At 36.7% G+C, this 26,315-nt stretch overlaps 1 protein-coding gene across 4 annotated transcripts in view; it reads left to right on the top strand.

Moving 5' to 3' along the window:
* Nucleotides 1-26,315, top strand: part of SLC25A13 (solute carrier family 25 member 13) — a 97,794-nt gene that overhangs the window by 48,199 nt on the left and 23,280 nt on the right. For all 4 annotated transcript variants that reach the window (XM_027450822.3, XM_027450821.3, XM_027450820.3 and 1 more), the window contains 8 exons: nt 6,591-6,737; nt 8,528-8,666; nt 9,496-9,589; nt 9,765-9,849; nt 12,078-12,162; nt 12,644-12,802; nt 18,964-19,016; nt 19,929-20,009. In XM_027450822.3, coding sequence (XP_027306623.1) covers nt 6,591-6,737; nt 8,528-8,666; nt 9,496-9,589; nt 9,765-9,849; nt 12,078-12,162; nt 12,644-12,802; nt 18,964-19,016; nt 19,929-20,009 — 843 coding nt within the window. The remainder of the gene's footprint in view (nt 1-6,590; nt 6,738-8,527; nt 8,667-9,495; nt 9,590-9,764; nt 9,850-12,077; nt 12,163-12,643; nt 12,803-18,963; nt 19,017-19,928; nt 20,010-26,315) is intronic.

Below are 26,315 nucleotides of genomic sequence, written 5' to 3' on the forward strand. Positions count from 1 at the left end.
AAAGTACTTGCAAAATACCGTGCTAGTAGGAAAGTTGTGAGAAAGACTGCGTGGGCTTTTACAGTTGGACAGCTGAACTTTGATAGTGGTGATAAATAGGATAAACTAGTGGTAAAGTTGCTGATTCTGGGTAGCTCTTTTTTTCTTCTTTTTTTCTTTTGTTTTTGGCACCTGTGTGCAGAAAGTCAGGTAGTTTTTGAAAGTTTCCTATATTGCATGAGTCAAAGAATATTAAATAACAGTATTAAGCCATATTAAGAAATAATTTTGTCCATAAATAGAATGTTTACCAAATTGGTATTTAATTCTGTGCTGATATCCAGTAAGATGATGTTTTGCATGATAATTGCTGTAGGCCATTTCCACACAATTCTTTCCTTTTCCTCATTTTTTGTGTTTACAATAAGGAAATACTACTTAGTTTTGCTTTTAGTATATGAAGAATAAAATACTGTATTTCTTTTACAAGGAATTCTTGCCTATATACACTTTGGGGTACTTTGTTACAGAAAGCAAAATATTGTGCTAATAAAAAAAATAAACAGATTATCTGCATTTCAGCACTACTATTAAAAATACTGTGTAGTAGGAAAAGTGATCCTTGAAGTGGTGAACATGTGAGATTCTTATTTGTATTCTGTCTGAATACTTAATGCCTGTATTAGTATTTACACTAGAGAGTTTTAAAATGGGAAACTGCTTGAAGACTGCAAGGTTTCTTTTTTTCTTGTTTACACAAGTATGTTAGTTCACAGTAGGGGGTGGTATCATTTTGATGAGGAATAATTAAGATAATGCTATTGAGACAAATGTTTCAAATTGACTTTGTAGAACAGAGCCTAATTAACTTTGTATGAAGAGGACGTCAGGTATCACATGATTAAATTGTATTCCCTTAGGTTTTGTATTGACTGTTGCAACTCCTAAGTAGCTTGGATATGCACCGATTTTGTGACACAATGCTGAGCTAGAACCTCTTCTGGATAAAAGAACCAAAATATTACTTTGTCTGAAAAAAGGCCTGTGGCCACATGTGTTCCTTGGTTGTTCCAGTACCTCCTTCCATACAGAATAAGCCCTGGATGTGTATCCTGATTTTGTTGGATTACAATCACAGGCTTAACAGACTACCAGTCCTGTTTGCCTCATGTATCTGTCTGTTCAGAGATCAGAGGAAAGCCTGAAGAAAAACACAGAATGAAAGGAAGACATGTAGAATCCTAGAATTGGATTTGAGTTGGAAGGGATCCTAAAGATCATCAAATCCCAACCTCTCTGCCACAGGCAGAGACACCTTCCACAAGAAGGTGTCCACTTGCATGCACATACGCGCATACGAAAGAGTTTCAGAGCCATCAGCCTAAAATACTATATAACCTCATGGCTGGGTATTTGGAAGATTTAAGTTTTTTGTTTTCTTTTATTTTGTTTTCCATTTTTGGGTTCTTTCATGTTCTTTCTTTGAATTAGGACAAGCAGGAGCTGAGGCATGACTCGTCTAGCTTTGGATTTAAGTCCTAACTACTAGGCTTTTTCATCCTAGCAAAGGGGTGATCCTCTTTTGTTGACTAAAAGGACTTCCTTCTATGTGATAATTTTCTGGGGAGAATTGTGTTTGGTTTTGGTGTGTCTTTTTTGTTATTTTGTGGTTGTTTTTTTTAACCTTTTTATACTGCAAAAGCATGTCTTAGCTATGTAGCGGTGCAGAGTAAAAGGTTGTATTGGAACACATCAGTGATCCTCTCATGAACCAGATGGTCCTTTCAGTCATCTTCATATGACAGAAAGAGGGAGGATGAGTGTAAACATGGAGAATAAGATCAACAATTTTAAGTGTCCTCTAGAGGGGTGAGATGCATTCAGGAAAAGTTGTAAGGCTGCAAATAAAGTTGCTCTCAGCATTGGCACAGACAGCAGAAACTTTTAAGCAAATTAATTGTTTTAAGACTGCTGAAACAGTTGTCTGCTATCAGTACAGTTCGTTAGGATGCTCAGTCAGTCGCAGTAATTAGGTACACCTATTTACTTATTTTCTGTTACTGTAAATCCTGGGAACATGAGTTTCCTTACTGACTTGCTTTGCAGCTTTATATTATAGATAGTGAATTTGGGGCACAGGCGTAGAAATCTTCCTTTAAGTTCTGTAACCTTTGGTACTCAGCCTTTCCTTCTGACATTCTGCCTTCGCATGAGTCAGTCTCCTTGTTCTGATGTCTAGACCTTGGACCTTAGACAGCAGGAGACCACAGTGGATACCAGATTACCTCTCTGCATTCCAGATGTGTGAATGCTCTTTATATTGCACTTAACATGGACCAGATGGTTCTGTAAGGCGCTTCAGGTACTGCTTTGTAAGTACAATGTAATTTGCCACTTCTAATGGAATAATCCAGCTAGAGTCAAATTCATTCATATTGGCTCCTATTATACCACATAAAGTTGTTACATATTCATTATCTGTTGCAGCATTTGGGCTAATCATCACTTCTGGCAAAGCTGAAGCTAGGTGGAAAATAACATTAGTATATTTTATCCATGCACAAGACAGATCTCTTCTAGCTTTAAATAAGAAGAGTTTTTTTGGTATTCTGAATATTTATATCCAGCCACCCCCTTTTTTGTCTACAGTAACAGAGAAGTCCAAAAGTATAGCCTCCAAACTACTTAGCTCAAGTATGCTTAACAGTCTATCTGCATGAATGCAGCGCTCAAGGTGTGTTGTTTTACCCCACTTCTCATTTTTGCTAGCTTAAAATTAGCTCAGATGTCTCTGCTACGTATCAGTCACATCTATATCTGCTTGGATATAGCCCTGTTCTATTATCACTTAAACGACAAGTCTGCTTCATGAAGCGCGATGCTGGCCCCTTTCCCAGCATGTAAAATCTATTCTGCAGAATGGATTTTAATATATGCTTATATGTGGACTTGCTAAATCCATTTCCACGTTATCTGGGGATTTATTCATGCCCAGCATATTAGTTGATGAAGTAGTACTCTTTATAATTGACACCCCAGGTTTTGCTCTGGTAGAAAGGATTGTGCTGCATATGATGGCTTGTAGATCCATTGGGATGGAATCCAAGCATAAGTTTCTATCTACCTGGAAAATAATGAAGTTCATAATGAGCTGTAAGTGAAAGCTGAGGTAAGATCTGTAGATGGGAAATAATTTCATGAACATTTTGGTGCCAGCATGCCTGCCATGATGTGCAAATTAATTTTTCACAACGTCTTATACTAGCTGGGGGAATTTTGGACTCGCAGCATCAAGGGAGAAGCTTATTTTCTAAAGTATATCTATGTTTACAAAAAGTCTAGTCAGAGAAGGTTCTTTAACATGTGTAATTTGTATTGCAAAGCAATGAGGATTGTACTCCTTTTAAACATAATCTATCTCAGTAAGCAGTACTGGACAGAAATAGGTAAAACAAATGTTTCTGCAGATCAGATAGCGTCTGTAAATGCTACTACAGCTTTGCTTTTTTTCAGTTTATTTTAAAGTCGTATTTTTTATATTACTGCATGTACACGGCATAGGACATGTTATGAATGTCTCATCAGATTTCCCTGATAAATTGCTCATAGCTGCTGAGCCTCGTTTTGAAACACAGTCAAGCTGTGAGGTGCCTTAACGTTGAGACTCACCAGGGACTGCTGGAATCAGTAGCTTTTCTTTGGAGCTAAGGAGTTTAAGGAGTTTATTGCATTGTTGTGCAATGTACAGTGATTAGAGAAGTGACATCTGTCTGTTTTGTGATGGATTTTATATGAGAAATTTGGTTTTGAGGCTAAGTCTCCTCTGCATATAATGTCTGAACATTCTCATATGCCCTATCACTGTCTTGTTCGCATTTTGGGACTGTCCTGTGACAGAAGGTCCTTGTGCTTCCTTCCGTTTGATGCAACCAGAACAAAGCAGTGCTGATCACAGCTCAGAACAGCTGCAGCCTGGAAAGACCCAACCTTGCTGAGAAAGTGGGATGTCTTCACTAGCTATTGCCAGTCTGCTTAAACTCTTTCATTTCTGATCTAAGGGTGTGAATAGGGAGCTCCAGAAGATGGAGATCACCCTATTCAGAGCTTTGACTTGCTGTCTTTTTACAGCTAAGCAGTTATTTACTAGCTGACGAGAGTATGGGCAAGTGGCAGCGCTGAGGCCTTGACCACGTGTTTAACCAAGTGGGTTAATTAATTCTCTCTAGTTAATTCCATGGGTACCAAGAAAGGAATCATGTAAGCAAGGAGAAGATGGGGTGGTTTGGCTTGTACTTGATTGTGGTACTAAAGCCATTTTGTAATTAGCCGAGTGATGACAAGAAACATGCCCTTAACATATGTCTCTGGATCATGAGCGCTGCTTTGCTTCCGTGGCTGTGACACTGCTCTCAGCCAAGGGCCCACCAACACCTGCTGTGCAGAGGTGGTAGCAAACTGGACTTATGTTCTGCAAGTGGTCCTCCAGGTTGTGTGTTGTTTTTTTTTAACTGCATTTAAATGCTGGTTTCTGCCACCACAGGACTGTCAGCAATTTTGGTGGTTAAAACAACTGGAACGAGAGAGAGAGAAGAAAGCAACATTCACTGTTTCCCATGTTATTCTTCTGCTAAATATAGGTGGTTTTTCTATGATGCTGCCACTTAATGACAATTGTTTTTGTTAATGTCTTCATATTTTTGTTCATTTGCTCCTGTGTTCCCATCTGTCAGGAGGTGAGCATCTAGGGAGACAGGGGTTGTTACACCTAACTCCTCTTCAGAGCTGCGTGCCTCCTGAGTAGCTGCCTGCCTCAAGCTGACAAGTTTTTTTTGTGTGTTCCTGTGCTCCTCCCACTGTAAACCTCCCAGTGTTGCCTGCTTCCAAATTCTGTTGAAATTATAGGCACAACCGGAATGAAGCAGAAGCTTGGATGGCCGCATCCAGCCGGATTGCTCAATTGTAACACCTCCACACAGGGGGCTGTAATGTAAAGGAAACGTGACAGAACTGAAATTGTAACGCTGCAAATTATACCCCACAAGCATTTCTCATTAAAAGCAGAAATTTCCGAATAATTCTGGGAGTGAAGTGCCCTGTTGAAACACCGATCGGGCCTTTCCTCTCCCCCCGCCTTTACCTTCTTCTGCCTAATATATGGGCTGCTTTTCATCATACCTTTCAGTTCAGGGTATAGCGTTTTAATTAGGAGTTAAGACTAAAATTAGAGAGGCTGGGAGACTGAAGTGAAAAGGCAAAAATGGTTTGAATGGCAGCGTGCACCGGTGGGTGAGTGGAAGGATGGGTGGTGGCTGCAGGCCTTCTGTGGACCTGGTCCTGCACCTGTTGAGTTTGCCTTTCACCATTCACTCTCTGCCCCTTTGAATATTGCTGAGAAATAAACAGTGACTTACAGAGGATCGTGTTCATCGAGAGTACATCGTGCTTGTGATTCCCAGCTAGCGTGAGTCTTGGATTAATGTGACTTTTAAGGCATATTTGCAAATGGAATTAAAGTAATAGGATAGTGTCGTTGTCCACTGCAAGACTTGGTGTAGTGTAACTGACATACTTCTGCTGTGATTCCATTTTCTGAGTAATTGATTATGAATTTGTATTCAGACGAGGCACTGTATTTCCAGTGAAGTATTTTTAAGCCTTGAAATTGGAAGGAAGGAGATGGTAATGATTTGTTTTCTTCCAGTCAGTAGAGGAACACTGATTGGTAAGTCAAACTATGCCACCAAAATGTAATTCTGCTTTAAGGAAATCTGTAGAACTAGATAAAACTTCGATACATATTGTCAAGTTAGCATCTGTGCAGGATTGTTCTTTTTAATTAAAAAATAAGAAAGTATTCTAAAAGTAATTTATGAAGAAATGGAGAAGGTCATGGTAGAAAAAGACAAATTTTTGAGTGGTCTAATGCCTTTTTATCTTCTCTCAGTGTTATATTTGAATCACAGTTTATCAGGTGGTTGTGTCAGATAGTACTTGTGATAGGTTTCTGCCTGTTACTGCAGCTGACATACCAAGAGGTGATCTTTAACTAGTCACGATACAATGAGTTTTAAATTAAACTGCTGCTGTTCTTTATAGATAAATATATTTTAAAAGAGGATGCTTTTTGAGGGAATGCTTTCAGTACTAGTGGATGTCTGTGTGGAAATCTCTGATCATTGCATTGTCTTCGTTCAAGTGGTAGCAAAGAATTTTATGGAATATTTTTTGACCTGCAGCAACACGTGGATAATGCACAAAACTGGATAATGCACATCATGGAACACTTTAATGTTCATGCATGGGAGGTTGCCTCCACTTGTGGCATATCAACATGCCCTTCATTTCTCAGTTAAATTAATTGCATGACCTAATGCCCCAGGGGCAGAAAAATCATAGCTGTTGTTTTAGATGCTGAGATCAGTGACAGAGGCCATATATACAACAGTTGGAAAAGGCTGAAAATTATACATACAGTATCAATTAAAACCAGGTTACATGTAACTGTGTTTTGTTAAGTATGAGACAATCTATGGGATTCCATTAAATAAATCTGACTGTTAAGGTAACAATTCTGAACCTTTTGCTTTGTTTTGTTTTTCATATATTTTCAGGAGATACAGTTAGAACATGCAAAACAAGCTTTTGTGCAACGGGACAATGCTCAGGCTGGAAGAGTCACAGCTATGGACTTCAGGGACATTATGGTCACCATCCGACCACATATGCTGACGCCATTTGTTGAAGAATGTCTAGTAGCTGTGAGTAGCTCTGGTAGCACCATTGGGAAAGACATGGGATACAAGGCTGAGGTTCCTTTTTTATGTAACTTGACTGCTCTGTGTGGCACATAGTCCACATTACAAATGAATGTTTGTAAGCTTAGCAGTCATTCTACACATAGGAAAGTTAACCCTCATTACATTATGTGTTCTCAATGTTCCTGGTCTCCTGAGACAAAAGACAAAGCGAGTAGGTGGATCTTAGTAATGACCTACAAATGTGGAGTTCTGTGGCTATTTCTGGTCATTCCTTTCTTTTTTTTCCTCAAGGTAAAAATGCACAACACTATTGCATCCTATTTAGGAATTCATCCTCAAAGGACTTGCTTTGTAATGTCAGTTCTGGTCTTTGGAGGGCAATTTCCAGACACCTTAGAGAGTGTATGAACTGCAACACCACCCAAGTGCATTCACTGATAGTAGTTACACATCAGTGTACACATTTTTTGGCTTGAAATGCATTTTATTATTTAGTGGACGTTTTCCTGATTTCTAGACCCTATTGTTATATTTCTGTTCTCCATTAAGCAGAATCTATAATTTTAATTTTTAGTAACTTATTAATTTTCTGCTGTATCTCATGAGGAAAGTCTCTAGTTTTCCAGGAAGAATGGCCTTTCAGAACATATGAGATTCGTCTTTTGTGAACTGTGTTTCTCACAAAGCCGAACTTCTATTACAGCATGATAGGCCAAATTAAATATTATTCATATTTAGATAAATATGAAGAGGGGAAAAAAAAAGGTACATTTGGTTTTGACCACAGTTTCTAATCTTGGAAATCTGTAGCAGCTCTTTCCAAATAATATGAAGTTTGGCTATATCCAGGTTTAAAGAAATTTGTTCTTCTTTGATTTGTAATGGAGAATTCCAGGGAGATGTGTGAAGTGATGAGAACTGCAAACTGGGTGCAGAATATTGGAAGAAGCATACAGTGAAAAGCATAGCCAGAAGACTCATGGACAATGATTCCTGATACCTTCTTCCTCTGTTCTCTCCCCAGTCTTGTTAGCAGCTTTCCTGGGTCGTATACTCTCTCAGAAAATATCAGATGAGATTTTTGATTCTCCCTCAAGGTCAATTAAATTTTGGCAAGCTTACACATTGTTTTCAGAAATTTTGCAGATCACCAATCTTATACTTTAAATTAGTGAATTGGCCCAATATTTTTTTCTGTGTGCAGACCCAACACCACTTCACAATAAAGGCTTGGGTTCAGTACTCATTTGAGAACGAATAGCTGTTTGAACCTCATTGTTCCCATTTGGTTTGACTGCCTGATATAAGCCTGAGAGCTTACTGCTGGTTTTCCACAACTTGAAATGCCTGTGAATTTAAACGTTTGAATTGACCTTTTTCAGAATATGTTTTGATTTTGTTGAAATTTTCTGTATAGTAATATACTTTACATGTAGAAGTAGATTTCCTCATTACTAGAAATAAGCCAACTTATAAAACATTTCCAACTGAAACAGTACTGAAACTTGAACTTTGTAAATTACTACTGGTTATGTTGTTATAATCCTGCATATGTATTTGTTTAGGTTTGTAGGGTGGGGAGAGTTTTACATTCTGGTCATGATTAGTTTCAGTAACATAAGAATCTTTCATAGTTTTCTTTATTTCGCATTATTTTTTTTTTAAAAAAAAGCAACTCTGTGCTACTGTCACTCTTACAAAGATTTTGAAACATTAATTTTATGTCAAGATTTTTCTAAATCTTTTAACACTCTCCCTTCTCTTTTCTTCTTTTACTGTCTCTACTCTAGGCTGCTGGAGGTACCACTTCCCATCAGGTCAGCTTTTCCTATTTTAATGGATTTAATTCTCTCCTTAACAACATGGAGCTCATTAGAAAGATCTACAGTACTCTGGCTGGAAATAGAAAAGATGTGGAAGTCACTAAGGGTTGGTATAAATGTTTGCAGTCTGGAAGTTTCCTTGGGCATTTGGCTGGGGCAGGGTGGAGGGGAAGACCTCATCTGTATGCTTTTAAATCCATGGGAGGGGGAGACAGCCTGCTTTGTTCCCGTTTCTTGGTACATCCGTAGTTTTGTACATTCCTGCTGGAGTCCACCTTCCAGGTTTTTCATTTTGTTTCCATCAGAAAAAGGTCCTGGTAAAACTGGCAGTGGGGGCAGGGTGAGGAAAGTATGTATAGATATTTAAAAGTTTAAAAAACTTCCTAGGACTCCTGCCAAATTGGCAGCCTATTAAAGTGACCTTCAAGGGTAGTTGAAGAATTCCATAAACTTGTATTGGCGGCACAGTAAGCTGATCTACAAGCTTGGAACAAGATGTTATCTGCTATATCTAACCACTTTTATAGAGAATTCCCTGTGCAACGCCAAAGTTTCATTAATGTGGCCTACCCTGACTATGCATGAAAAGTTCCACATCTCTTGACTCCTGATTTTTTTTGCCTTTTTTTTTTCCCCCTGACCCACAACTGATTGATACCGTATGTCAAATATCCTAAATCCTGCTGATAGCACTAAGCTTTAAGACCAGAGAGTAGTGCTCGTTTGCATGATGGATATACCATTTCAAACATACATTTATGTAGTGGCAGGAACGCTTTAGTGGTGGGTCACTTTTATTTCTCTCTCCCCCTTCCCCTCCACACCAGCATCTTCTCCTTAATACTAAAATATAAAGTAACTCCAAAGTGCTTTGGATTACATGTATCTGGGTTGATTAGTTTTTCTTTCTCTTCTGTATTTCTGTTCTGTTGCAGAGGAGTTTGTTCTGGCAGCTCAGAAATTTGGTCAGGTTACACCCATGGAAGTTGACATCTTGTTTCAGTTAGCAGATTTATATGAGCCGCGGGGGTAAGTGAAGAATTATCTATCCTTCCCTTTTTTCTTTCCTCCTCTCTCATACTCTGAAAGAGAGGGAGGTGGCGGTGGGAAGCAGAAGGGTGTAATGTAGTGGTCAAGTGTGGGCAACTCCTTGTGATCCAAAACCTATCTGTAAGCAATCACTAAGCTGAATTAATTTCCTCAGGCGCATGACATTAGCTGACATAGAAAGAATTGCTCCTCTGGAGGAAGGGACGTTGCCCTACAACCTGGCTGAGGCCCAGAGGCAGGTAAGAACAGGAGCCAGCAAGATGCTGTTATGTATTGTGTTCTGTACTCAGTGTTAGATAAATAGATACCCTACCTCTCTATGTAGTCATAAAGCTGAGTTGCTTTTCTCTTGTGTTTTGTAATATCTGTGAGGAATATCTTCTTGTTAGAATTTATTTTTAACCTGCATCATGTCATTTCCATCTCTTCTCTGTGCCCCTTTCTCTTGGGTTGCATTTTGACAGGTTAAATGTAATTTACTTTGGAAAGATAAAACAAGACATATGAGTGTTATCCAGCCATTTAGTAAATATTAGGTGTATACCTAATTAAGTTGTTTATGTTTCATGATTCTGTTGCTCTCTGTTCTTTTTAATGAGGAAAGACTTCCTGCTCTAAGTATGGATGGTAAATTCAGCATCTAGTCTATTAAATGACAGCCCTTGTTCTGAAAATGCACGCATGTTCAAGGCTTCAGAGTATTCTCTGCTTTGCTTTATACTCTGCTGAATATCAAAATAGGAGAAATAATGTTTGGTCTACCATCACAATTTCCCTATAAGCAATAATATTTAGTCTCTGTATGTACAAAAACTAAAGGTCTTCTCTTGATGGTATAACAGAAGATGAACTTCTGTTGTGTTAGAGGAAAAAAGAAGTCAAACTTACTGATTTAAATGTCAAATTTACTGTTTTTTTAGTTTTTATATTTTTGTAGCATATGTTAGATTTTTCATGATACAAGTTACTAAACAGATAGATTTAAAACTAAGTCTCTGTTTCTGTTTTTCTCTTTCTCTCTGTCTATTTTAAGGCAGTCTTAACTTTGTGTCTTGTGAGACTAACTTTTTTTTGTTTTGTTTTGTTTTCCTACTCTGGGTCTGTGCAGAGACGCCAGTTTGACCACAATGATTTGATGCAGGCTACATTTTTAGGGCTACCAGGCCATAAGCCAAGCCTGTGTGTGTATGTGTACACACATGCGTCTCTTTCACTTCTCTTTCTTTTTCTCCTCCCTCCCCTACACTTGAACACCACCACCACAACTCCAAGACAGTATCTAGGATGGTGGTTTTCTGTTTGTTTGAGCAGTGACTAAATGTTGACTCTGCTGGGGTGAATTCAAATGAGTAGGCTCCCAAAAGCTGGCTGTCTATTCCTAGAAGACTCCTAAAGGAGTTAAAAGCTTGGACCTAAGATCAAGTAACATAAGTTACAATAGGTGGCAGTAAAATGTAGCCAAAAATGCAGAGTTATGAAAGGAGCAACATCTTCAAATTTTGCTTTGGGGCCACTGTCTTTGCCAATATAATTTATGCCATTTTAAGAGGCTAGGACATATGAACCTGCTTAAAATCTCACCATTTCTCCATATCTGCCTCTACCTTTTGGTTTTCCCATCCAGTTCCTTTTTAATGTCATCTGCTTGATGCTCAAACTGAAATGATTTTCAGCTACATTGATGCCTTCATCTTGTTTTTTGGCCAATTCCAGATAGATCGGAGTATTAGCTTAAACCTAAACTTATTTTCAGAAAAAAAAAAAAAAGTATATAAAATCTATATATATTTCAGAAAAAAATCTATATGTATAATCTATTTTTCAAAAAATATATATAAGAAGAACTAAGGACCCTGCATAATTTTTGTTATACAGATATATTTTCTGATATATTTTTACTGATATATATATATATATTCTCTCATTGGATAGCAATTTTTAATCTGGAGCAGTTCTGAAATTTATTTTTCATTCAGTTGAATCTAATGCTCATGGCATGTAAGAAAACTAAAATTGTAGGGGTATTTTATGAAACCCTATTGTCCTCGAGCAAATGTATATGAATAATGCTCACGTACATGCTTTGACAGCCTGAGAGGTAATAGGCACACCTATTTTTGGCCACAATTCCAAACTGGAGTTGCTTTTAGCTGTAGAAAATTAATAACCTAAGGTGTAATATGCGTGCCCTTTTATATGCGTATTTGGATCGTTGATTTTAGAGTTGTATAATTTCTTGTAGCATCAGTCTTTCTTGTATTTTCTGTCCCAAACTGAAGAGGCTGTACTATATGATGCTTAGAAATGTATTGAAAAGAAATAATAATTAAAAACAAAATCTCCAATGTATTCTGGGATTTTCTCCAGGTATCTGTATACTGTCTAATCATGAAATGTTCCCTTGTGAAATACAATTGTCTGATTATTTTTCTTGTTCTTTCTTTTATTTTAAATCCTGTCTCAACAGAAAGCTCCGGGTGATGTGTCTCGACCTGTTCTCATCCAGATTGCAGAATCAGCGTACAGGTTTGCCCTTGGTTCAGTAGCTGGAGGTTAGTCATGGCTGAGCAAAATAGAATTCATCTTCACTGGTTTTTGCTTGTATTTTTTTTTTCTTCTGCACTTCTTCCCCTTCTCCACTTCTGCCTTTCAATTGAGTGTGGAAGGCTTCCCCATCTTTCCCTTGAATCCACATTTGAGGACTGGGATGACTATAAGATAGAAGAGGAAGAGGTGGTCTGGTCTACAAGAATTTATGGAATTTATGGAAAATTGTTGGAGCTTGGGGGTGATGTTTCTACTTAATTTTGTCACCAAACCAGTTTCAGAAGAATCAGATTAATAATGAAGTAGGGTCAAGAAATGCTTTTGGTTAAAATTGTGGGTGGTAGTTTTATATATCCAGAACATAATAAGGAGAAAAACAAAAAAAAGATAAAACCAAGTGCAGAGAGAGAGAGAAATGTGGAAGATGACAGTTGCAGTCAAACACCACAAATCATTATTTTCTTACAGCTTGATTTTTATTTGCAGCTGTTGGAGCCACGGCAGTCTACCCAATTGATTTGGTAAAAACTCGTATGCAAAACCAGCGCTCTACAGGCTCTTTTGTGGGAGAACTTATGTATAAAAACAGCTTTGATTGCTTCAAGAAAGTGCTACGTTATGAAGGTTTCTTTGGGCTTTATAGAGGTAAGTTTGAAAGGTGGCATATACTAATAAGATACAATGAAGAGTTCAGGGGAACAAAGGGTTTTTAAGACCATTTTGTAAAGACTTCAATTTTGTCTGGCTTGTACTTTTGCTTCATTTAAAATCTCATATTGATTTGCATTCCTATTCTAGCTGAACTGTCTGTGAACTTATTGATAATTAAAACATTGTAATGAGAATGTCTTTGTGGGACCTTTCTGTCCTTGCCTTCCTCATCTGCAATAGGGTGGCAGCAGCAATCTCCTGTAGCAAAACTATACTATTAGTCAAGTTTTCATTCCCTTAGCAGTCCTTAGTACCAAGAATGTTTTGTCCTGTTTAGTAAGAAGTTAGACAAATCATCCTTTCTGGTTTTGTTTTGTTCTGTTCAGTTGTTTTTTTCAGTGTTCTTTCTCATCTGTTTTCTTACTATTAAAAGCATACAACTGTATTGAAAATATGGCACCTTGTTATTAACCAGATCTCCTTTTGTGATATCTCTTGTGACAAATCAAATCTTTTAGAACCAGTTCCATGTGCTTCACTGATCACTGGGAATTGTCATCTTTATCAAGTTTTATGTATACCTCTTCTGAGCTTGTCAGTGTTGAGTCAGCCAGAGAGATTAGCTGGGATCAACCCACTTAGCTTAATATATGTAACCATTATTCCCAAGTTATGAAATTAGTTGTTCCAAGCTCCCTTTATAGTCAATGGAGAAAGCTCCAAAAGCTCATCTACTCGGTCCAGGAACTAAATCATCCTCACTTTAGACATCTTAGATAATTGCCCACAGTCAAGTGATGGATTTTTTTATTTTGTCCTTGTCACTGTTACAGTGTCAGTGATGTAAGTTCAGGTAAGTCAGAAGTAGTTATAAAGAAACATAAACTACTGAGTTCTGTGCATTTATCTGTAGTTCCTTTTTGTCGAAGAGATAAAGCAAATTATATTTCCAGTATCTGCATTACTGAGATATCTTTCCCCCATCTGCCATGTTTATTGGGGTGGATTTGAAATTTGCATTATTTATTTTTAGCGATCTTGCTTAGGAACTTTTTAAAATTTTTGAAAATGAGAATATTGTAATGACTGAACTGATTTTCTAAAAACAGTTGAGTCAGGAAAGAGGAATAGATTCAGTAGAACAAGTTATGGTGTGGCAAAGCTGTATGCACCTGAAAGGGGAAAACAAACAAACAAAATGGAAAAACAAAATAAAACACGCTAACAGTTGCATAAGACAAAATGTGAAACAACTCTAAAAGTAAGTGTTGTGATACATGGGCACTCTGTAATATATGATTTGAATTGCTGGAAGTTGGCTAAAGAGCTTCTCCACAAAATACAGACTTCGTCATTCTTTCAGCACAATTGGAGACGGGAAGACTTGTTATCGATTGTGACTGAGACCATGTTTTGAGTAGGCCTAGTAATTTAATAAAGGGTATTGACATGGTTTCCATTTTATAAGGGTTTATAGCAATCGGGATCATAAAAAGTCTCAGTTATTGGCTAAAGAACAAAATATATTCCCTGCAAATGTATGCTTGCTTTTTCCATGATCCTGAAAGAATAAATATGCAGAACTCCACAACCATCCATCCACTCCTGTCTTATGTAAGTTCTGAACTATGGTGATTTTTCACCCAGAAAAAAAAACTCTCAGAAATGTAAAAAATGTGGATTCTTAATTCAATTTGTTTGTTGTGGTTTTGGAGTGATCTTTCATTGCCAAATTCAGGAAAATATTGAAGCCTCCATCAGTATAGCTTGGTTTTCCATTCTGCATCCCCTTTGCTACTTTTCAGTCTTCCTAGGCATACAGAATAGTAAAATCCCAGGCAGTTTGGTGGTGCTGGTCTTCTAAACCCAAGACAATAATCTCATTTCTGGATTATATAGGAGAAATTGTGCAATGGCAAAGAACACCATCATTTCAGAGGCAAATTGAGACCTGCACTTGTACATATTCTCTACTTAAAAGGCAGCCTGATTTAACTTCTCTCATTAAGAAGAGTCAAATGCTGAAAGCTTCCTAAGAATTTGGAGCTTCCTCTGCACATTTCCATAAATTCAGACTCGTGCCTAATTTCTAAGTAGATCATGTCGGAGAAAGCTGAGCAACCACGTGCAGAATAAAGGTTTCCAGTTAAGCTTGAGAGAGGACAGGAAAATTTGCAAGGAGCATTTTATACATTAGTATGTTTACACAATGTAGCGCAGTAAAGTTATAGCATGAATCATGTAATTCTAATTTTAGTTACCAGGCTAGCTAAGACAAACTGAAGTACATCACCTTTTGCTCCTTGTCAGTAACTGCTGTTCTTTCTTATACTGTGTGGCATTCAGAGTTAAGCACATTTTTTTTCTTCTACTGGAGAAGGGAGCAGTAATTGGTAGTTTTCTCCTGCTTTGCTGAATAGTGATGCAAAACCTTTAAGAAAAAAAAAAAAAAAAGAACAACAAAAAAAACTTGTAGAAACATTTGGAGCAGTGGTCTGTTTGTCATACCACACTGCAAGATAGCCAGCAGGAATTACAAACCCTGCTCTGAACCCAGCCATTTCAGAGGATATTTTTAATACAAGGCACATAGTTACATCCAGTGAAGTGAACTGATTTTTTTTTTTTTGTCATTATTTTATTCCAAACTGGAAAAGGGCAAAACCACCATGTTGTAAACCACCATCTCAGATAAGGATAAATTACACCATCTTGTGGATGTACAGAGAGCGCTAAATTCTGTTTAATGCAAATTTGGTTCTATGGATAATCAGCATTTCTACTGAGAAGATGCTTTGATTTTTTTAAAAAAACCAAATGTGGTATCAACTGCTTTAGAATCGTTAACTTTATGATATCCATTATTTGAATGCTGCATTGTTACATTAATTTTTGTTAAGACTGTGCATCTGAGATAGAATTTTCATCTCTCTTTCTCCGCATGGCTTAAAAGAAAATTCATCTCAGGTACCTATAATTTACTGTTGTGGCTACATTTATACCTGAAATATGTGTTTAGAAACTTGCAGGTATTTATATATATGCAAATACAAGAAAATTTTGGAAGCTGTGATCTGTCAACATCTCTTCCAACTGATGAGGTCACCTATATTTCTTAATATTATTTTAATTTTGTGTCTACCTAACGAGTCACAGAATGCTTCACAGTCTTAAGCAGTGAGATTTAGAGATTATTTCATCTATACCTGATAGAATTTTTATGGAAAATAAAAATACCAGAGATAAAATGCAGCTCATTAAAATGTTCAGTAGCGGTTTTCATTTTGGTTAATGCCACTTCACCAAGAGGATGAGAAAGACAGGAAATGCTGTGGAAGACTGTTATCTCTGATCATTAACTGTTAAGGAACCTGTTAGTTTTATTTCTTAAGATGGTGCTTCTAACACTGCAGTGACCCCAGATGCCTTCTGATCTTAGATCTTAACATCCATTCATTCATTCATGATCCAAATTCATTATTCTCGATGGACTCCCATGCAAATGATACAAGACCATGGCAGGAGCTTTCCTCTAGAATATGCAATGAAATAGCACTTTTGTAGAGTGGAAATACAAGCCTACTCCTACCCTAAAGTTTTGTCACGGCACAACATCTTCATGAAATAAATACCCTGTTTGCAGTCTGATCAAGCTGTGCTTAAATGGCAACTGGAAATTAATTGCCCAATTTCTCATATGAATCCTGTAATAGAAAAATGTTGCAGTATTCTGTTCCCACCTTAACATCATATGTCCAAATGGTTTCAACTATTTAACCTACACTGAGCAACAGCTCCTTCACTCTATAGGTTTTTCTAATACCATGGGAAGATGATGTTCATTACACAATGTGAAGCTGAAGTTTCACTGTTAAGTCTGAAAAATTCTTTGACCAAATAAGACTTGCTCAATACCATCACCACAACTGAGCTGGATGAGCTCTTGCATGTATATTGTTCGGTTATATTTAGGCTGCTTTCAGTAAGTAACTCTGAATGTAGCTTTCAGTAATCTTTCTCACGTAAAGAGCTATGAAAGAGCACTGGATATATAAAAATGGGTTGTATAATGTGTTTGCTATATTCTATACTAGCAGGCTGCCGTTGTGCAAAATGTTATTCTGGAATGTTACAAGAGCATACAGTTTTTTAAGACAATTCTGAGCCTGTCCTACATCTGTGCATGTGACACATTGCTGATCTGCTAATGCACAGTGATATTGAAAAATGCTCAGCATGTCAGGATAACCCCAACAGAAAAATAGCATTTTCTTATGTATCCCTAGATGTGCTATCTTTCTTCTCAAGCCTAGCATCTCTATTCTGCTCAGAACTCTTTCAACAGTGTTTCAGGGCTTCCATCAAAAGGATAAATAATAAAGAGAATTGAGTTTTGATAATCATAATGTATAGAATGCACGGGTACCACTTGGAAATAGCTTTATTACATAGGTATGAGAGCAAATGAAGAGTTCTTCTACCTCTCTTAGCTGGAGACAGTGTCTTTTTAATCACCGAAGATACAAATTCAATAGCAAAAATGTCTGTACAAAGCCACATCTGTCCCATAGATGTAAATTTAGGTTAATATTGTAACAGATACAAAGAGAATTTGGTCTTTATAAGATTAAAGCTGTAAAAATTATATTCAGTGTATATCCTTGCTTTTATTCTTAGTGTGACAGATGTACAATATTCAGTCATACAGTTGTGATGGTTTTAATGTTTTTTCATTGAGGTTTGAATTCAAGTCAACTATGCAACTAAAATTGATTCCGAAACTCAAATTTTGAAATTATACTTAGCAAAATCTCTTCTTCTGAGCAACTGTATGTGAACTTAGTATTACTGCACTCTTTTGTTTGAATATTCAGCCATGTGATCATATTTCAACGTGGTTTTCTCAGGTAACTGTTAGGTGTGTATGTGTATCAGCTGTATGTGCAATTAATTACTCTTTTTGACACTTTAAAAACAAAAATAGTAATACAGGGGCAAAATTTTAAAGGCGATAGTTTATAAATATGGCTGGCTTTTTGGCTCCCGCAAGCCAAATGGTGCTATTCTCTGCCATCTTTTCCTTGTTAAGGAAACTAACCAGTAACTGGTAGTAACCAGTAAATTGATAGATGGCAGCAGAATGGAAGAATAGGCTAGTCCAGTGCATGTTCATTTTTCTTTGTTATTCTGATGTTTAGCTTTTTGGGAAAATGCTTTTCAGCAAGTGAGCTCTTAGAGGTGGAACCTTAATTGTCTCTTTTTCTCCAAAAAGAAAACCATGGAGACCTGCAAATATCAGACTTAGTAGAAAGTACCAAGAGGTGCTGCCTGAGCTGCTAAAACAAAGGGGTCTGCACCAGCAGCCTATTCTATCCTGTGTCATTTGAATGGTGCCTTAATTTCATTATCCTTGTGAACGCTTACAACACCATTCTAGCCCCAGGCTTACTTGGTAAGCTCTGCATGTTTTTAGGTTGTGTTGCCCAAACGAGATACAGTCTATTCACTTCAGGCAAGTGAAACCAGTAGTCAGATTCCCACTTGCAGTTTATACTGCATCACTTCTAACAAAATAAAACAGGAAATTCCATACCCGGGAAGAAAGTAGCATAATTTAAGAACTGGTGAGTTAACTGGGAAAAGTGCTCAAGAATGCAGTCATACATGCTTGAATGTTTTGCATTATTTTGATTCTTTTCCCCTTGGATCCCACCATCTAGTGCTACTGTTTTTGCCAGAAAAAGGTAACGCACACATGACTTTTAAAATAAATACATCTTATATCTTAAAAATTCATTAGAAGGTCTTCAAACGTTTTTCTGTGAAGACGCAAAAAATAAATGTTAGTGTAGCACAAAGTACTGAAACATAGTTGGCAAAATCTGTATTGGTGTTTAAGTGTAAAGCAAGCTAATATCACAGATTTAAAAAAGCTAAAGTAGCTATGGTGTATGTAGGAAGTTAATCTGACTTGAAGTGGTAGCACAAAGTTTGTTCTCAAAATGGAATGTTTAAGTACTCTCATTAAATCTAATAACACAAAATCGCTGCAAAAATTGCCCGTTTCTAGGTGGTGATCTCTACATACATTTGTTGATTTGTTTAGTTAATACCAAGTTACTTGATGCATTGAATTCTCCTTTTCCACGTTGCAGGTCTGTTACCACAGCTATTAGGAGTAGCACCAGAGAAGGCCATAAAACTTACCGTAAGTTTGCAAATGGATTATTTTCACATTTCTCCACATTTTAAAATCTGTCTAATTACAATTAGCATGTTAAAGATTTTTATTTTTAATGTGTCAGCTACATGGTACACTGCATTCCATCATTTTTGCTTGATAGAAACTTAATTACAATCGCACAAACCAACTATTTATATCTCACTTGCAAACGTTACAGGTGGCACACAAGTCACATACTTACATGTATATTTTAAGAATTTTACTGAAAACTTACTGTTTGGATTTGCTCCAAAATATAACAAGCTTACTTAATTTCTTCATCTTATCATCCTATTTGTAAATAGCTCAGGCCTGAGCAAAAATTTAGTAACTATTTATTGGGTTTTGTGGGCTTTAGTTGTTGTTTCTCCATGTAGTTTAATGTTTGATTTTTGCACTACTGGAAATTATTTGAACATGTAGTGAAGTGTTGGTAAAAATTGCATTATATCCCAATTTCAATGACTGGTTATTCATAAAAACTAGTAGAATGCATTTTAAAAACAGAAAGGTACTTATTGTTGTTAATGGAATTACTATTGCATTAAAAATTATTAAACATTCTGATACTAATTTGGATTTATGCTTAAATTTCCAAATGTAGTGAACATTTAAAAAATCTTAAGTGAGTTTATCATTAATTTTTAGACAGTGATTATATTATTTAATTATTGACTTTCCATTTTTTTCCAGTCATTCATTAACTGAAAGCTGAAAATCTTTGTTGGAAAGAAAATCATAGCTAACTTTGCAATATGTCATTTGGTTCATCTAACATCTGTTAGCTTGGTAGCTTCATGGTTGTATTTGCATTTTCAGTTGCACAAAATTTGCAGCTCATGAGTGTTTTCTCCAACCTTTTAATTTATCAACTTTCATAAATGTTTGTTTTTTAAGGTTAATGATTTTGTGAGAGATAAGTTTATGAGTAAAGATGGCTCTGTCCCGCTGGCTGCAGAAATTCTTGCTGGTGGCTGTGTAAGTATCTTTAATTTCCTTCCTATGAGATACACGAAAGAACAGTGTGTAAGGCTAACTATGTGGACTAAGGCTTCTGTTTAACCACAGATCCGGTTCAAGAGCAGACTCTGCTAGAGCATCTCAGTTCTTTCCTAGATAGGCCAGCCGCTCTTGATGAAAGGGTAAATGTTTCTGTGCATCGTGTCTTTTAACTGTGCTGTATAATTCTCACAGCTTAGAGTTTGTTTCCTTAATAAAGAATGTGTCTTTATGAATGCTGGCTGTAGCTTATGGCCTAAAGAGGATTCATGCTAACCTTTCCAGAAGTTAATAATTAGTTACTACTTTGTGGCACCCACTCTGCCACGTCACTTCTTTCCTGATGTGTTATTGTGCCCACTAATTTTCACTTTTTTGCAGTGATACTGGCTTTTTGAAATGGCAAAAACTACTCATGCTTCTTTTGAGTTCGTAGCAGACGTAGGCTGTGTAATGTTAACTCAGTGCATAATGCATTCCTGAATGTAGGCTGTACTTAAAACCCACTACGTTTTTAAGATTGTTTTCCTTGCACGGAGTAGTATCTTAATGAACAACTGGTATATTACTGGGTAAATGATAATACTTCACATTTTGGTCTAGTTCTGTCTGTTCACATTACAGCTTACTTTATCTGGCATATTGATTTTGTTCTAGCAAATGCAAATACTTGAAGTAACATGAATAGTTGTTCAAAGACCAGTGCACTTTACAGATAAAGAACACTGTTTATTTAAACTGGCTTTGATCACTGGGGCAGAGCGATGTTGGTATATTTTCAATCTATCTTTGTTTCTGTTGTCATAAGACAGATGAGGTCACATTTTCAAGCAGCTTCTACCTGTGTTGAAAACGTATCTTGAGCAGCAACTTAAAAACAACTGCTTGTGTCTTAGCCTCAGTAGGTGCAGACATCTGTTGTGTGTGTGCTTGCGGAGAGCATGCTGCGATTATCTAAGCCTCAGGGTGCAGTGGTTGATTACGTTGCAGGCTGAGAAGCCCCGGCTTTCTGTAATTCTCAGGAGATGGGGCAGGATTTGGCTGCTGTCTCACTGCTCCCTCTGTTTGATCACTGACCTGTTGTAGACTGCCAGGTAGGATCCCTTGTTCTGTAACTTTAGGAGCATTCAGGGGAGAAGAAGGGGGGCGGGGGGAGTGAAGAAGAATGTGGGTCTCTAAAGCCCTAAATAAAATGCATGCTGTAAATGAAGGAAAAATGCAATAAAGTACTTGCAGAGGAAAAAGTATTTGCCCCTTACACTAATAAAACATCTTATGAACATAGCAGCCATAGAAACTCAGCAAAATTTTCATTTAAAATGCCATTTGATCTAGAGTTTTTATTTTTACAGACTGCTGTGAATTTTTTTAATGCGGTAGAAAAAGCACTCTTTACAGAGACCTGTCATTCACGAGTACTGCAGCAAGCTTTTTGCCAGTAGTTCCCTGCAAACTGGGGATCTGCTTGAAGAGATAGGTGGCTCGAGATGTGTCTTAAACACTCAGTAAGCGTTGGCTTGTCATATTTGGTATTTGAAATACACGTTAGGCATGGGATGCTGCATAAGGTTCTGGCAGTAGACGTGCGGTGGCAGAGTGCCCCGGGTTTCCTTTTAACCCGAGTGCTCTGCTTAAGGGCATAGGCTGGTGCCAGGCAGGTAGGCTGCGACTCGTCTCTTCTGCAGGTGGTCTTTGTGGGTTTATTTTATTTATTTATTTGTTTGTAATTTTAAACTGAATTCAGACTGGCAACAGAGGCTGTCATTACAAGTGGTGCCTAGTGTTTTGGGGAAAGGAGATGAATTTTTCTCTCATGGTGTTAATATATGCATAAAAAGTGAGATGCCAAAGGCAGGCGTTCTCCTCAAGCTTTCAGTGAAGGACTGGTCTAACTTTTTGTCCCAGTTTAAATTAGTGTGAAGCTTGTGATTCCGATGGAAACAGTAAGGACACTGTTGAATGCTTTTGAAAATTTTCAGCCTTGGATTTTACCTCATTCCAAAATGTAGTAATCGTGTATGTGGGAGGCAAAAAGACAGAAGAGAGCATGATGTGTTAGTCTAAGAAGGGGCAGCCAAGTAGGATGAATTTTTTTAAAAGAAACCTGCCCTATCAACTTTCCAGTCTCCACGTCCAGTTCTCAGCTGTGATTGTGTTACAAACACAGATGTTAAATTTTCCTTTTTCTCTGCTTATATTTCCCAAGAGTGCACTCATCGCTTAAGCAAGGATTTTGTGGGGGAATTCGTGCTAGGTTTTAAGGGTTTAAATTCCAGTCCTATAAGTGCGTTACAGCATTGTTACTTAAGAAAGGGAGGACCAAGCAGATCCTTGGATGGTTTTGGCTGTTTAGTAACATAAAGGGCTTTGAAGGGGTCAGTATCACCTGAGCAGCTCCACTCTGCTGGTCGCCCAACCATTGCCAGTCGTTGACTTTTAAGTCCCTAAGGAGCGCTCTTTGCATCATAATTACTGAGAATTAGTACACATGGCTGACTTTTGCACTTGCAACTAAAGCTGATTGTTTCACTGAACAAGTCTTTTTCTGTTTTGTAAACTGTTTTCTCTCCTGAAAAAAAAAAAAAAAGAAGAAAAGAAGAAAATAGAAAGATCCTTTACTCTCTGACCTCGTGGCACTTAGTTCAGTTAACAGCCTGTTTCATAGCTTTTTATTATGTGAAGATGAAAGTGATAGGTTGAGGCTTTTTTTTTTTTTTTTTTTTTTTTTTGAGACCCTCAAGAATACAATTAAAAGTAGAGCCTGGATATTTTTATACAGAATCTTAAGGAGGGTTGTTATGTTAATCGCTGACTCAAAATTTCCATCTCCTCTGTAAGATTTTTTCCTAGTGCCTATAGGACTTGTTACCTATGTAAATATATAGGAAAAGATTTGTACAATGACTGACACCCACCACGAACACTGGTCTCTCCTGTGTATTTAGGACTCTTATCGCTCATGCGAATCCTATATAGCCTTTACCATTATTAGACCAGTAAAAAGCTCTGGTTCCAAGATGTAGTGTAATGATACTGTAGGGCTATGATCTGCTAAGCCTCTAAATGACAAATCTGACTTAACCTCCTCGAATGAAAAAGTGCAAAAAATGTTAGGCTTGATTTCTGCTGATGCTGTAACTTACCTTCAGGGATTTTTAGATAAAAGGATGAATTTGGGTAAGCTCTAAGTCAGCCTAAAGTCTCTTTATTTACAGTGGCAATAATCTTGTACTCTTTTTTTAATGGTCTTTAATTTATATTAAAAAAAAAAAAACAAACAACAACAAACAACAACTACTCCAACTGATTTTATTGCTTTAGTTGCTCTCTTCAACCTAATTACTGAAAAGCTTCATTTAAAAATAATCTGATATTTTTTGATACAGCACTGGTTATTATTCCTATTGTGGGGTTATATTAAACAACTAAAACTATCTGTAAAAGTGTCATAAAGGTTATTTTGGGGGTTTTGAAATGCTAGCTACTTAGTTACCACTACGGTTTTAGATGAGACAATCATTTTGCTTATTTCCTTAAATATATGAAGCAGTTTCACATTTAATTGAAAAACACACACCGTGTTTCTGGAATTAACAGTGGAAGAAATGCAAAGATTGAAAATAAAGAGCGATCAGAAAACACACACATTAACAAAAACAGGAGAAGTATTATAGCATGGCTGAAAGGAAACAGCTATATAATATACATGGACTTGTCTGCTTATAGCAATACAATTATATAGGTAAATTGGAGACCTAATGTTCTGCAAGAAAAGGGAGAAACATTTTGCTTTGTAACCTTTCCTTCTGCTCTCCCTCCTCTTTCCAAGTGCACGCAGTCTTTTCCTTCCCAGCTGCTCAGTGTGTGCTCACTATTAGCTAGTTTAAATCATGTAGCACAGTACAATTACAGACCCCGTACAGATCTGCTTTTATTTAAGCTGTCAAGACAATTTTAGGCATATTTCTAGAGACTTTATAGTAATCATCATAAAGTTGAAACATATTGGACCTGCTTGGACAACCTCAACTCTGCCATGGAACATAAAAATTAGATATGGTTAAGACGGAGTTCATCTAGAAAGTGCAAAATCCTGTCCAGAATTAATTTTTATGAGGGAATACAATGTGAAATTCCAGGTGAATTGTGCCAAATAACCAGTCCAGTGCAAATAGTTTTATTAAGCTACTTACAACGTTTATTTTATGTTTGAGAGAGCAGTAAAGATAAGTCCACATCTGAGCTGCATTTTCTCTTTTGCATTGTATTTGAGGTAGAGAGATGGACTACAACTGCTACACTTTCTAGATCTCTAACTTAGAAAAATTCAGACATTTCTAAGTTGGAGGCTAAACGATATTGAAGGTGTTATTCTTGTTTTCATTTTTCAGAAACCTAAATCAGATAAAATTCGGATTTATTTGGCAAGGAATTGTGAGCTATGGATAAAAATGAAACTGAGCACTAAGAAGGCAGGGACGGAATCCCTGAGTGTATATCTGAAAAAAAATCTGAACAACTCTTACCACAGTAAAGTCTTGGTACAGTTTATTGAGATACTTCAGTAATAATGGTCTTCTTTACAATTACTCACAGTACCTTTGAAAGCAAATGGCATACATTTCTTTTCTTGTACTCTTAACCGATTTGTTGAAGATGTCTATTCTCCCTGTAGCCAGGGACTGTAACTTCCATTGCTTTAAAGAGCAGTTCTACATACACGTATAAAAGCCCAGCAGTCACATTTCTTGTTTAAAAAAAGGTTCAAAAGGCTCCTAATGCTTTTTTTTCTTGATGAAAATAAAAGTATTTACTGCAAATAATTGATTTTGTTAAATAAATCAGATTTAAAGTATATGTAATTTAATTAATATAATGTAACAGAGTATACTGTAATTAATTAGATATTTTAAAGTATAGTTTTCTTTTCTGAACCACTAATTGTAGTTATTTTCAGCATGCTGGTTCTAAGTAATTTTAAACTGATACAAAAAAGAGCAGCTCGATATAGACTTAAATTTAACTTCACGTTTGCAAACCCATTGTGTTTCAATGCTGCTTTGTTTTAATTGTCTGGGATAAATTTTCAACTAATCTTATTTTAAAGCCTTACAGTAAAGTTTGGGAAGGCAACATAGGGTAACATGATAGCCCTTCCCAGAGGTTGTACCAAAGGGTGGGGAAGTTCCTGGTGTAGGGTTCCTGCTTTTCTTTGACCTCACCCCACATTTCCTTGCAGGTTTGGATGTTTTAAAAAATAGTTCGCTGCATCTTTCACCCGGTCATACCTGTTTAAACTGGACTTTCCTGAATACATTCAGAAGTTATGCAGAACATGATATCGCTCTATTTTGAATTTTCCTTTTAGATGAGTTCATTCGATTTTAATTTTTTAAAATATATTTTCCCATAACAACTAACATTTACTTTCCCCCTTTCCTTCCCCTTTCTTATTCCTTTTCACATCTCTTCTTCCTAAAGGAAAAGAAAAAAAGTGAGACACAGATTAGGGGTGGAATTTTTACAAACTGTAAAACAAAAAAGGGTGCACAGATGTAGGCTGATATATTTCTTATTATTGAGCAGTTCAGAACTATTAAAAAGCGCATTTTTGCCAGCAAACATACCTCATATTCTTTCCATTATTTTTTTTTACTATTTTATTAGAAATATTGACTGAAAAAGTTTATATGAAGATGCATTATAGCTTAAAACATAATTGTTTTGACAATTATATTTTATTACCCATCTCTTTCTCCTGTTACTACTTCTTTTACAGGCAGTAAAATATTGTAGTGTTTACCAGTGCAAGTTCAAAAATAGTAATAAAATTTAAAAAAAGGAAAACAAAACCTCAAGTTCAAATCAGGAATTAAAATCTAGCTTTCTAAGAGAAAAAGGAAGATATTTATTGATGTCACAGTAATTTATGATGTGACCAAGAAATAATGGGTCGCAGTTTTAATACAGCTACCATGCCTTAAGACTTGAAAGGTCTGTAAATCATTAAACGATTCCACAACTAGTCAAAATAGACAAGTAGAGCAGACAGAGCCAAATGTTAACATATTTGACAGGTCTGTAGCTTAATTGCTTTTATAATGCCAATCAAGAAGGCTCCACTTTGATTTTTTTTGGCTGGGCTTCTGAGAACTGAATTACCTATAACACAGAAAATATCAAATCCACAATTTTAAATTATTTTCCCATCGCGGAGCTGGTCAGTGCTTATAAACAAACCTTACTCCTGTTTGTTTCTGTTTAGCCTGGTTATTAATAAACTAC

Source organism: Anas platyrhynchos, chromosome 2, assembly GCF_047663525.1.
Source record: "Anas platyrhynchos isolate ZD024472 breed Pekin duck chromosome 2, IASCAAS_PekinDuck_T2T, whole genome shotgun sequence".
NCBI lineage: Eukaryota > Metazoa > Chordata > Aves > Anseriformes > Anatidae > Anas > Anas platyrhynchos.